The 13,569-nt window shown below is 37.7% G+C and overlaps 1 protein-coding gene across 1 annotated transcript in view; it reads left to right on the top strand.

Moving 5' to 3' along the window:
- The window catches only part of STK31 (serine/threonine kinase 31), a 111,777-nt gene extending 99,478 nt beyond the window's left edge, over nucleotides 1-12,299 (top strand). The window contains exon 24 of the mRNA XM_087428987.1: nucleotides 11,917-12,299. Coding sequence (XP_087285113.1) covers nucleotides 11,917-12,144 — 228 coding nt within the window. The 3' untranslated portion in view covers nucleotides 12,145-12,299. The remainder of the gene's footprint in view (nucleotides 1-11,916) is intronic.
- The last annotated feature ends 1,270 nt before the right edge of the window (nucleotides 12,300-13,569 follow it).

Here is a 13,569-nt window from a genome sequence, read left to right on the forward strand (position 1 = left end):
CATCTTTTCAAAGAACCAGTTCTTAGTTTCATTGATCCTTTCTATTGTTTTTTTAGTCTGTATTTCATTTATTTATGCTCTGATTTTTAGTATTTCCTTCCTTTTACTGACTTTGGACTTTGTTCTTCTTTTTCTAGTTCTTTTAGATATAGTGTTAAGATTGTTTATTTGAGATTTTTCTTGTTTGTTGAGGTAGGCCTGTATTGCTATAAACTTCCCTCTTAGTACCTCTTTGCTGCATCCCATAAGTTTTGGTGTGTTATGTTTTCATTTTCATTTGTCTCCAGGTGTTTTTTTATTTCTCCTTTGATTTCTTCATTGATCCAGTAGTTGTTCAGTAGCATGTTGTTTAATCTCCACATATTTGTGACTTTCCCAGCTTTTTTCTTGTAGTTGATTTCTAGTTTCATACCATTGTGATCAGAAAAGATGCTTGAATTATTTCAATCTTCTAAGCTTTATTGAGGCTTGTTTTGTTGCCCAACATGTGGTGCATCTTTGAGAATGTTCCATGTGCACATAAGGAGAATGTGTATTCTGCTGCTTTTGGATGGAGTGTTCTGTATATATCTATTAAGTCCATCTCGTCTAGTGTTTCATTTAAGGCTACCATTTCCTTGTTGACTCTGTCTGGATGATCTGTCCATCGATGTAAGTGTGTTGTTAAAGTTCTGTACTATTATTGTGTTGCTGTCAGTTTCTCCCTTTAGGTCTGTTAATAGTTGCTTTATGTACTTTGGTGCTCCTATGTAAGGTGCATGTATATTAATAAGTGTTATGTCTTATTGGTGGAATATACCTTTTGTCATTATGTAATATCTGTCTTTGCCCCTTGTTTATCTTTTTTTGCTGGAAGTCTTTTGTCTGATATATGTATGGTTATACTCACTTTCTTTTGGTTGCCATTTGTTTGGAGTATCATCTCCTATTTCTTAACTCTGAGCCTGTTTGTCTTTAGAGCTGAGATGGGTCTCTTGGAGGTAGCATATTGTTGGGTCTTGTCTTGTAATCCATCCAGCCACTCTGTGTCTTTTGATTGGAGAATTCAGTCCATTTACATTCAGATGATTATTGACATATGAGGGCTTAATACTGCCATTTTATCTTTTGTTTTCTGGTTGTTCTATGTTTCCATCATTTCATTTTCCTTGTATTTCTTTCTGCCATTTCAGTTTGGTGGTTTTCTGTGATGTTTTTCTCAGTTTCCTCTTTTTTAATGTTTTTTGACACTGCTCTGATTTTTTGTTTTGTGGTTACCATGAGGTTTGTATAAAAGATCTCATAGATGAGATAGTCCTTTTTCTACAGATAGCATCTTATCTCCATTAGCCTATGCAGGTTCCATCCCTTGCCTCTTCCCCTTCTATGTTTTTGTTGTCACAAATTATCCTTCTTTGTATTGTGTGTTTGTTACCAACATGAAGTGATTATAGTTATTTTTGATGCTTTCTTTTTCTTTAGCCTTTATGTTATAATTTAATGTTTACTAATCTATTCTGATATAGAGTTGAATTTTCTGATTCTGTCTGCTTATTTATCACCTTGCTTACAGCTTTGTATACCTTTGCCTTTTTGTTTCAGGTTGGAGGGCTCTTTTCAGCATTTCTTGTAAGGCTGGTCTAGTGGGATGAACTCATTCAGCTGTTGTTTGTCTGGGAAAGCCTTTATTTCTCCTTCATATCTGAAGGATGACTTTGCTGGATAGAGTATTATTGGCTGATAGTTTTTGTTTTTTGATACTTTGAATATATCATTCCACACTCTCTTAGCCTGTAGAGTTTCTGCTGAGAAATCTGCTGATAGACTGATGGGGGTTCTTTTTAAGTTATTTTTTTCTCTCTGCCTGCCCTGAATATTCGTTCTTTGTCATCGACTTTTGACAGTTTTAATATAATTCTTGGAGAAGGTCTTTTTGCATTGAGATAATTAGGAGTTCTGTTAACTTCAACCAGTTCCTTCCCCAGGTTTGGGAATTTCTCAGCTATTATTTCTTTCAATAAGCTCTCTGCTCTTTTCTCCTTCTCTTCTACTTCTAGAGTACCTGTTATCCTCATGTTGCTTTTCCTACTTGTCAGGTATTTCTTTTAGAGTTTCTTTGTTTTTAAAAAATCTTAGTGCTCTCCTCTTCCACCTGAATCATTTCTAGATTTCTATCTTCAAACTCACTAATTTTCTCTTCCATACAGTCTGCTCTATTTTCAACGCTATTTTATTTTTCATCTCATTAATTGTGTTATTCATCTCTAGAATTTTTGGGTTTTTTTTTAGAGTTTCAAGCTCTTTTGTGTAGTACTCCTGTTCATTAATTTTATTCTTGAGCTCATTGAACTGTGTTTCTGAGTTTTCTTGTAAGGTGTTGAGTTTCTTCATGACAACTATTTTGAATGCTCTGTCAGTTAGGTCGTAATCTTCTGTGAGTTTCATTTTGGTTTCTGGTGAGTTGTCATTTTCTTTCTGTTCTGCAGTGTTAACTGTAGTCCTTCATGATACTTGATGAATTGATCCTTTGCTGATGCATTTATGGTAGTAAACACATTTCTTATTTGGATGAGGATTAGTTACTTTGATTCTGAGCTGCTTATGGTTGTATTTGAGAGCCTATGCTTTTCACCCTCCATTGCCTCTGTTAGGGCATTGTCAGTGCCCTCCTTGTGCTGCTTGTTCCTCTGAGATTGATGGTGCCTTGCTTCTTATGATGTCACTACAGTCTCAGTTGTTGCCACAAGCGTCACCAGGCTGTGAGCACCTCTGCTGCTTCCAGGGTAGCCTGGTTCTTGTGTTCCTGCACTGGCTCTCCTTGGGCTTAGGTGCTGCTGCCCCGTGCACCACCTGTGCTGCTGCTCCCATGTTATCTGGGGGTGCTGGCAGCACTGCTGCCAGGGGCACTGGGTCACAGGTGTCGCTCTTGCTGCTGGGGCCCAGGGTCTTGTATGCAACTCATGCTGCTGGTAGGGCTGGTGTTAGGGGTGCCACCACTGGGACTTGGGTCACTGGTTCTGCTGTGGTCCCTGAAGCCTCAGGTTGAAGGTGGGTCCTGCCACTGCGGGGGGAGGGGCAGGGGATAAGCCACGAATGTTGTTGCTGGTTCTGCAGCCTCTGGTTCCTGGCATGTGCCATTGTACTTATTGGAATCTCAGGCTGGGGCACCCTGTCCCTGCTGGGGAAATCTGCGTTTTGGATGCTGTCCCCCTTGCTGGAAAGAGTGATGCCACTGGCAGGGGCGGAGGAGGGGGCTGGGTCACCAGCTCCGTTCTGTGTCCTGAATCCTCAGGACGTGTGTGCCACCCACATCCATGGTGGGGGGCAGGGGCTAAGCTGTGAGTGCTCTGTCTACCCCTGCAGCCTCTGTTCGCTGGCATGTGTGCCAGTGTGAGGATCCACGTTTCGGATTGCCACCACTGTGCAATGGTGTGAGGATCTGTGTTTTGGAGTGAGGGAGGTTGGGCTGCTCCCCTAGTTCCACTGCCTCCTGAAGGTCCAGACCACCCACCTTCAGATGTATAGATGTATGGATCTGTCACTAGTGTTCTGTTGTGCTTTGTAGGGAGTCGTTTTTTGGTCAGTGAATGTCCAATTTGTTGTAACTTACAGGGGAGAGACAATGGGAACAACTCACTCTGCCATGATGCTGATGTCAGTCCCATAGTTGTTTTTAATACTTTTGTCTTTTGACTTTTATGGTAAGGTTAAAAGTGATTAATGCAACACCTTTACAATATTACATTATTCTGTATTTAGGGTCTATATATTTACCTTTTCCAGTGAGATTTATACTTCCATAAGCCTTTGTGTTTTTGTTTAGTGTCCTTTCGTTTCAACTTGAAGAATGCTTATTAGCACTTCTTCTAGGGTAGGTCTAGTGGTGATGAACTCCCTCAGTTTTTATTTGTCTGGGTAAATGTTTCTCTCTCCTTCATTTTTAAAAGACCGTTTTGTCAGATATAGCATTCTTGGTTGGAAGTTTTTTTCTTTCAGCGCTTTGAATGTATTATCCCCTTCTCTCATGACCTGCAAGGTTTCTGGTAAGAAATATCTTGATAGTCTTATGGGGGTTCCCGTGTATTTGACAAGTTGCTTTTCTCTTGATGCTTTTAAAATGCTCTCTTTGTCCTTAACTTTTGACGATTTGATTATAATGTGTCTTGTTTATAGTCTTTTCTTGGTTCAGCTTATTTGGGGTCCTTTGAGCTTTTGTAAATCTGGATTTACATTTCTCTCTCCAGCAGATTTGGGAATTTTCAGCCGTTATTTCTATAAATAAGCTTTCTGCTTCTTTCACTTTCTCTGCTCCTTCTAGGATTCCCATAATATGTGTATATTGGGTTTTTTGATGGTGTACCATAAGTCCCATTGACTTTCTTCATTCTTTTTTCTTTTTTTCCCCCCAACTGGATAATTTCAAGTGATCTATCTTCATATTCTCTGATTATTCTGCTAAATTGAGTTTGTTGTTGAAGCTTTCTGTTGAAATTCTTGTATTTTGGTCTTTGTAGTCTTCAGTTTCAGAATTTGCCATTTTGTTTTTTGGTTTCTGTCTGTTGAATTTGTCATTTGTTGGTGTATTGGTTTCCTGATTTATTTGTTTGTCCGTCTTCTCTTTTAGCTCACTGAGCTTCTTTAAGATGATTATTTCCATTTCTTTGTCAGGCAGTTCATACATCTGTGTTTCTTTGGAGCAAGTTACTGAAGGTTTATTTTATTCCTTTGGTGTTTTCTTATTTCTCTGATTCTTCCTGTTTCTCGTAGCTTTATGTTAGTGTCTGTGTATTTGAAGAAGCGATCATATTTTCCAGTGTTTTTCGACTGGCTTTGGGAAGGAAAGATCTTTACCACTCGGCCTGGCTAGAGATTCTAGGGGGTCTCTCAGTTCTTTTCTATGATGTGCCTGCTCAATCCTCATGGTTGCTCCTGGAGTTAGAAGTCTTAGGGTTATGTGCTTTCTCTTGATCCCACAGAGCCATGTCACGTGCTGAGATTTGCCTACTCCTTTTTCCTAGCACAGTGTCCTGAAATGCCAGGGCATTGGATGAAAACTCCACTTCTCTCCCTCCTTCCTGAAGATGTCTGAGTGTATACCTTCTCCCTACTCAGCAGAGCCATGCCGAATATTGAGAGTTGCCTGCTCCTTTTCCTTAGGCCAGTGTACCGGTGTGCCAGGATGATAGGTGTAAGCGCCACGACTCTCCCTCCCTCCTGATGGAGTAGTCTCAGAGTTGCCTTCTCCCAATTCTGCAGAGTTGAGCTAGCTGCTGAGATCTGTGCTGTCTGTGAGGGCATACAGGGCGCCATCTGTAGGGACACACATGGGCCAGCTTCCAGAGTTCATAGTTGGCTTAGCTGTCAGGACTGTGGTCAGGCCAGCTGGGTGGCTGGTGGGGGTCCATGAGTGGGCTGGCTGGCAGAGTTTGTGCATGTGTTGGCCAGCTTGCGGGGTCTGTGTGTGGGCCAGCTGGCTGATGGGGTCTGTCGGGTGGGCCAGCTGGCAGGGTCCTTGGGCTGGTTGTTGAGATCCATGCACCATTTGCTAAGAGCCCCTGTGCCTTTTCTTTGTTCTTAGCTACCCCTAGGTGATCCAGCCACGCTGATTCCCTCAGCTTTCTGGGTGAGTCAAGACAGAAGAGGGCCTTTTGGGCAGCACCCTGAAGGGCTGGGGAATCTGGATGCTTACTTCACTCTCTCTGCCTTGAGAGAAATCAGACTGAGGGGGGGCTCTCTTTGCCCTGAGCTGTGCCAGCTTGGGGGAGAGGTGACTGGTAAAGTGGAACTGTTCTTACCATTTTCCATGCCACTGTTCTCAGATTTTGTACTCTACTAGGGTGCTTTAACTTCTTAGCTGAATTTTAGAGCTCCCATAAAGGTATTTTCATCTGTGAATGGTTGGTTAAATCAATGTTTTTGTAGGTGGACGAGGGCTAGGACCTCCTATTCTGCCATATTGCTGATGTCACTTTCCTCCATATGAATTTTAGTATCAGCTTGTGAATTTTACAAAGAATTCATGTCAGATTCTTCTTCTTTTTTTTTTTTTTAAATTTTATTTATTTATTTATTTTCCCCCAAAGCCCCAGTAGATAGTTGTATGTCATAGCTGCACGTCCTTCCAGTTGCTGTATGTGGGACACGGCCCCAGCATGGCCAGAGAAGCAGCGCGTCAGTGCACGCCCGGGATCCGAACCCAGGCTGCCAGCAGCAGAGTGCGCTCACTTAACTGTTAAGCCATGGGACCGGCCCTCATGTCAGATTCTGATAAGGATTGCGTTCAATCTGTAGATCAGTTTGGGGAGTATTTATTGCTATCTTGGCAATGTTAAGTCTTCTGATCCATGAACATGGAATATTTTTTCCATTTATTTAGATATTTAATTTCTTTCAAGCATATTTTTTGGTTTTCAGAGTGTAGGTTTTGCACTTTGTTAAATTTATTCCTAAGTATTTTATTGTTTCTGATGCTATCGTGAATGGAATATTTTCTTAATTTCATTTTTATGTTGTTCATTGCAAGTTTATAAAAATACAGTTGATTTTTGTACATAGATGTTGTATTCTGCAACCTTTCTGAAGTTGTTTATTAGTTCTAAGAGTTTTTTAGTGGATTCCGTAGAGTTTTCTATGTGTAAGATCATGTCATCTGCAAATAGAGATAGTTTTACTTCTTCATTTTCAGTCTGGATGCCTTTCATTTATTTTTCTTGCCTAAGTGGCTGGAACCTCCTGTACAATGTTAAATAGAAGTGGGAGAGTGGACATCCTTTCCTTGTTCCAGATCTTAGGAGGAAATCATCCAGTCTTTCACCATTAAATGCTTTGTTAGCTATAGGTTTTGCATAGATACGCTTTATTAGGTTAAGAATATTTTCCTCTATTCCATCACATTCTGTTCTTTTCCATTCTGTTTGTTAAGTGTTTTTTTTAAATTTAATTTTTACTGATGAAAGTGTGTTGGATTTTTTCTACATCAATTTATGTGATCATATGATTTTTGTTTTTCATCCTATTGATATGATATAGTACATTAACTAACTTTACGATGTTGCATTCCTGGGATAAATCTCATGAGGTCATGGTGTATAATCTTTTAAAAATGTTGCTGGATTCAGTTTGCTAGTATTTTGTTAAGGATTCTGAATTTATATTCATAATGGATATTGGTCTGTAGTTTTATTTTTTTATGATATCTTTGTCTGGTTTTCATTTCAGGTTAATACTGGCTTCATGTAATGATTTAGGAAGTATTCGCTTCTTTTTTTCGGAAGAGTTTTTGAAGAATTGGTATTAATTGTTCATTAAATATTTGGTAGAGTTAAGCAGTGAAGCCGTGTGGACCTAGGCTTTTCTTTCTGGGTAGTTTTTTGATCATGAATTCACTCTTCTCATTTTTTATAAGTCCATTCAGATCATCTGTTTCTTATTGAGCCAAAAAATAGTAGTTTGTGTCTTTTAAAGACTTTCTCCATTTCATGTAAGTTATTTAATTTGTTGGGATACAATTGCTCATATTTTCCTTTATAATCATTTTTTATTTCTGTCAAGTCAGTAGTAATGTCCCTCTTTCATTTTAGATTCTAGTAACTTGAATCTTCAATCTTTTTTTTCTTGGTTAATCTAGGTAAGTTTTGTCAATTTTGTTACTTTTTTCCCCGGAGAACCAGCTTTTGGTTTCATTGATTTTCTCTATTGTTATTCTATTCTCTATTTCATTACTTTCTAATCTTTGTTATAAACTTCCTTCTACTTGTTTTAGGTTTAGTTTGCATTTAAATTATTATGCCATCATCACACCTTACACAATTAACAATTTTTTTATTGAGGTATAATTGACATATATCATTATATTGGTTTCGGGTGTACAGCATAATGATTTGATATTTGTATACATTGTGAAATGATCGCCACAATAAGTCTTGTTAACATCTGTCACCATACATTGTTACAAAAAAATTTCTTTTCTTGGGGTGAGAACTTTGGAGATCTACTCTCAGCAATTTTCAAATATGCAATACAGTGTTATTAACTATAGTCACCATGTTGTACATTACATCCTCATGACTTATTTTATAACTGGAAGTTTGTACCTTTTCACCCCCATCACCCATTTCTTCCATCCCCTATCCCCTGCCTTTGGCAACTACCAATCTGTTCTCTGATTCTATGAGCTAGGTTTTTATTTATTTATTTGGATTCCACATATAGGTGAGATTGTGCAGCACTGTCTTTGACTTATTTTGCTTAACATAATGCCCTCAAGGTCCATCCGTGTTGTTGCAAATAGCAAGATTTAATTCTTTTTCATGGCTGAGTAGTACTCCATTGTGTATGTATACCACATTTTCTTTATTCATTCATCCATCTGTAGACAGTTAGGTTGTTTCCATATCTTGGCTGTTGTAAATAATACTGAAATGAACATGGGGGTTCATATATCTTTTTGAGCCAGTTGTTTTTGTTTTCTTTGGATAAATACCCAGAAGTGGAATTGCTGGATCATATGGTAGTTCTGTTTTCAATTTTTTGCGGAAACTCCATATTGTTTTCCATAGTGGCTGCACCACTTTACATTCCCAACAGTTCTTTGTTTTTTTTTTTTTAATTTCTTTATTTATTTTTCCCCCCAAAGCCCCAGTAGATAGTTGTATGTCATAGCTGCACATCCTTCTAGTTGCTGTACGTGGGATGCGGCCTCAGCATGGCTGGAGAAGCGGTGCGTCGGTGAGCGCCCGGGATCCGAACCCGGGCCACCAGCAGCGGAGCGCGCGCACTTAACTGCTAAGCCACGGGGCCGGCCCCCCCAACAGTTCTTTTAATGTCATGTTTAAGTTTCCTAATCTTCTCAAATATATATATATTTTTTTGTGTGTGTGTGTGAGGAAGATTAGCCCTGAGCTAACATCTTTTGCCAGTACTCCTCTTTTTGCTGGGGAAGATTGGCCCTGGGCTGACATCTGTGCCCGTCCTCCTCCACTTTATATTTGGCTTGATAAGTGGAGCGTAAGTCCATACCCGGGATCCAAACCTGTGAACCCTGGGCCACCAAAGTGGAACATGCAGACTTAACCGCTATGCCACTGGGCTGGCCCTTCAAATATATTTTTATATGTATTTTTTTCAAATCAGGATCTCAGCAAGATCCACATGTATTGGATTAATATATCTCTCACGTCTCTTCTGATTTGCATATTTATTTTTTTTGAGGAAGATTGGCCCTGTGCTAATATCTGTTGCTGATCTTCCTCTTTTTTTTTTCTTTTATCTACCCAAAGCCCCAGTACATAGTTGTATATCATAGTTGTAGAGTTGTAGCTCTTCTATATGGGACGCCACCTCTGCATGGCTTGATGAGCGGTGAGTAGGGCCGTGCCCAGGATCTGAACTGGCGAACCCCAGGCCACCAAAGTGGAAATGTGCGAACTTAACTGCTACGCCACCGTGCCAGCCCCTAGTAGGAAATTTAGAGATAAAGATATGGGTGCAAAGGTTGCTCATTGTTATTGGGTCTTTTCGATAGGAAGTGCATTCTTTTTTTTAAAAAAAGAAAAATGAATACAGACATTATATAGGTATTTCCAAATCCAAATTCAAGATTAGAGGCTTTTACTTAATTTTATATTCAAATCTTCTCTTACTTTTTACACTAATAATCTTAGTTCTTATGATATTAACAATTACATAATTGCTTTATCCTACAATAAAGGTAATTTTGAAATAAAATGTAACTTGAAAATAACAATGATATTATTAGAAACAGTAGGGTTATTGAATGCAGTTTAACAATTCTTTGAAGGTATTTCTTTGACTTTGGGATATATCTCACTAGATCTTTATCACACTAAGATTGTACAATCAGAAATACTTGTTTTAAAGTCACTTGTAATAATTATTTTCTATGTGATTATGTCACCTGATAGTTAAGTTCATTTGTTTCATTTTAGTTTTGACTTTTAGAGATTACTTTTCTATTTGTTTCTTAACTGTGTTTTATGGTTTTATAAAATTTTATAATCGACAAGAGGGAAAAGCTTAAGGGAGAATTTTTTTGTCTAAAGTTAGTTTTGGTTATTGAGTAATTAAACTGTTTTTTCCTAGTACTTTTTTTTTTTTACATCTAGATTTTTGATAGATTTGCAATTATCTTGGTATTTGGTGTGAGGGATAGATCTGATCTTATCTTTTTCCACTGGGCATCCATTTGTCCCAATACTTTTTATTAAAAATTTATCCCCGGGCTGGCACTGTGGCTTAGCAGTTGAGTGCGCATGCTCCGTTACTGGCGGCCCGGGTTCGGGTCCCGGGCGCGCACCAATGCACCACTTCTCCGGCCATGGTGAGGCTGCGTCCCACATACAGCAACTAGAAGGATGTGCAACTGTGACATACAACTATCTACTGGGGCTTTAGGGAAAAAAAAAAAAAGGAGGATTGGCAGTAGATGTTAGCCCAGAGCCGGTCTTCCTCAGCAAAAAGAGGAGGATTAGCATGGATGTTAGCTCAGGGCTGATCTTCCTCACAAAAGTAAAAATAAAATAAAATAAAATAAAATAACAAGTTATCCCCTCCCTCCATCGGAAATGCTACCATTTCGTGTACTAAAATTTCATTTATGCAGGAGTATATTTTTAATTTTTCTATTTTGTTCCAGTGGTTTGTCTATTCATGTTCCAATGCCATATTCTTTTAATTAACAGACTTATTATAGTATATTTTAATACTTGGAAGAGCTAGTTCCTTTCTCATTGCTATTTTTTTATCAGAACCTTCATGTGTCTTCTTGCTTATTATTCTTCTGAAAGATCTTTACAGTAAAGTTATCTAGTTCGAAGAGGGAAAAAAACTGTATTTTGTAGGAATCATGAAAAATTTGTGTATTAACTTAGGGAAAATTGACACATTTATGATGAGAGTCTTTTTGTCCAAGAACATGGTATGATCTTCTACTTGTTCTAAATCTACTTTTGTGGTTTTCAAGAGCATGTGCTATTTTTTCTCATTTAGATTTTGCATTTTTTAGTTAAGTTTATACCTACTGAAGGTACTACCTTTAACTGTTTTTAAAAACATACTCTGTAGAGTGCAGTATGGACGTGAGAATTTATTCATTTAGCAAATATTTACCGAATATCTGCTATATATCCCTGATACTATGATAGTTTTTGGGGATGAAGTGATAAACTAATATTTCTTTTTTTGGTAAATGAATACAGTTTTATTTTATTTTATTTTATTTTTATAAACTAATATTTCTGATCTTAAGCATCTTAGATTCTTATGAGAATACTAGCAATATACAGGTGAAATTTATTAAATGTGAAATGTTCTCTGATTGGAGTCAGATCATGGGGGACCAAAAAAAAGGCATACCCACTTGCTTTGGGAGGTGGAAATAATGGAAGAGCAACATTATATAGTGTTGTTTAAGTATGATAATACAAATAACGTTCTTTGAAATAGTGGCATATAATAAATACCGGCTCCTATAATGATGATGATAGTGGTCGAGGAGATTATTTCAAAACTGAAACCAGAAACAGAAGGAGCTTACCCTTCCAGACAGGAGATTCAGTGTAAAATTTTCATATTGTCAAATTCTGACTAGTGCCCTAAAAAAGAGGGAAAAGGGGAAGTCATGAAATGTCCTTTTTTGGAATTTCACTTGTAGTTTTTGAGGTAGTTCAGCTGTTATTCTTTTTCCTTTTACATTTTTTCCCCGTAATTCAAATCCATTTTTTTTATTACTGAAATTTTAACAAAAACTAATTGAATTTTGTAGAAATCTTTAAAAATCTAAATAGGAAAAGTTGATTTTAACTCTGTATCATTGATTAAAAGTGTTTTTGAATTTGGATCCTCCTTCCTTGTTATAGGTTTGTCCTTCTGTTTGTTTTGATTTTATTTTTGTTTTGTAACATCTTTTTTTCCTTGTAGGATGATAATGTCAAATCCCTCCTCTGTAGCTTGATCTATTGTAGAAGTTCAGTGACTGCTGAGCAAGTTTTGAATGCTGAATGTTTCTTGTTACCAAAGGGGAAAGCAGCTCCAAACCCAGAAGAAGATACTGAATATACTCAATATAAAGAGGAAGAAGAATTCAAGGTGAAGAACTTGGATAAATATAAGGAAAAGACGACAAATAGTGAAGCCAACTTTGATTGATAGATTAGTATTCTTTTGTTGTTGCAGATGTTCCTTTTGAAAACTTTAGTTTAGTTAAATAGACAGAAAAAAATCTGGAAATTTTCTGGAGCTAGTTGGGTTGTATCTTTGGTATTCCACTTGTGAAAAATAAAAGACTTTTGGCTATGCAAAAAGTTGTATACTTTGAAATTTCATTTAACTGGAGTTGTTAAGGAAGGATTTTCTGTCTATAGTTACTTTTTGAAGTTGCATAATTAGGCTATGATACTTGTAATAGAAAAGGTTATTAGATTGTTGGACAGATCTTATACAGATTTTCAGTACGTTGGCCAGCTGATGATGAAGGGTGATACTTTTTGATGAACAAATGATTGTTGGCATCTGCTTTGTACCCAGTTCTGGGGATATAAAGATAAATAAAACATGATCCTTATACTTGCAAAGCACACCATCTATTGAGAAAGAGATATAAACAGATCTTCATAATATAATATAGAATACCTGTTGATAGCTCTGGACAGAGCTTTATGGGATTACACAGGAGGGATACTCATCCTGTAGAAGAGGGGTGTCAGGGAAAGCTTTCTGGGGGAGGTGCTACCTTAGTTAAATCTTAAAAGATAAGTAGTAAAGGTAAAGGAGTGAAGGAGGGGCAAGAGTATCTTAATTAGCAAAGAAAGCATGATGAAAGCGCTGAAGGGAGAAGCAGTTTGCTGTGTTTAAAAGGAGGCAGAGAATAGTCATGTAGGTAGATGAGGGCTTTGTATGAAATAATAAAATGGTGATACCTAAAAATTTTTTAGGAAATGTGGAGTCATTGAAGAATTATAAACAGCTTTAGCTCCCTCAAAATGCATCTTCCACTTACCACCAGGATAGGAGGAAGGGAGACTGGTTAGAAGGCTAATATAGTAAAGTAGATGAGAAATGATGAAAACAGGATCTAGGGAAGTAGAAATAGTGATGAAACATATGGGACGAATTTATGAAATAATTAGGAGACAAATCAGTTGGACTTGGTGATTGAAGTATATGTAGACTAAAGTAGTATGGTAGAGAGTCTCTAGTTGCCTGTTCAAAATCCAGTCTTTCTTTCTTCCTTAGTGATAGATTCCAATTCTATTTGAGGTGGCAGTGTACTTGGCTAAAAGACTACGTTTGCCATTTTCTCTGTTGGTTGAGGTCTTTTGACTAAGTTCTTGCAAATAAACTCCTTAAAAGGAGCTGACTTAGCTAGGAGACGTGCCCTTTTGCCTTTAGCCCTTTTCTTTTGCCTGGAAACTAACATGAAAGAAATTGAGCAGCCTCCTTGGTTCGTGAGGAGACCTTGAGGATGAAACCTATGAACTAGTGTGATGGAGCAGCAAATTAGAAGGAGCTGGTGTCCCTAATCATTCTGGAGCTTCTGTACTAGTTTCAGGATTTCATTATTTGAGAGATTAT

This window comes from Ceratotherium simum, chromosome 1 (genome assembly GCF_057802395.1).
Source record: "Ceratotherium simum simum isolate JZ-2026a chromosome 1, ASM5780239v1, whole genome shotgun sequence".
Lineage (NCBI taxonomy): Eukaryota > Metazoa > Chordata > Mammalia > Perissodactyla > Rhinocerotidae > Ceratotherium > Ceratotherium simum.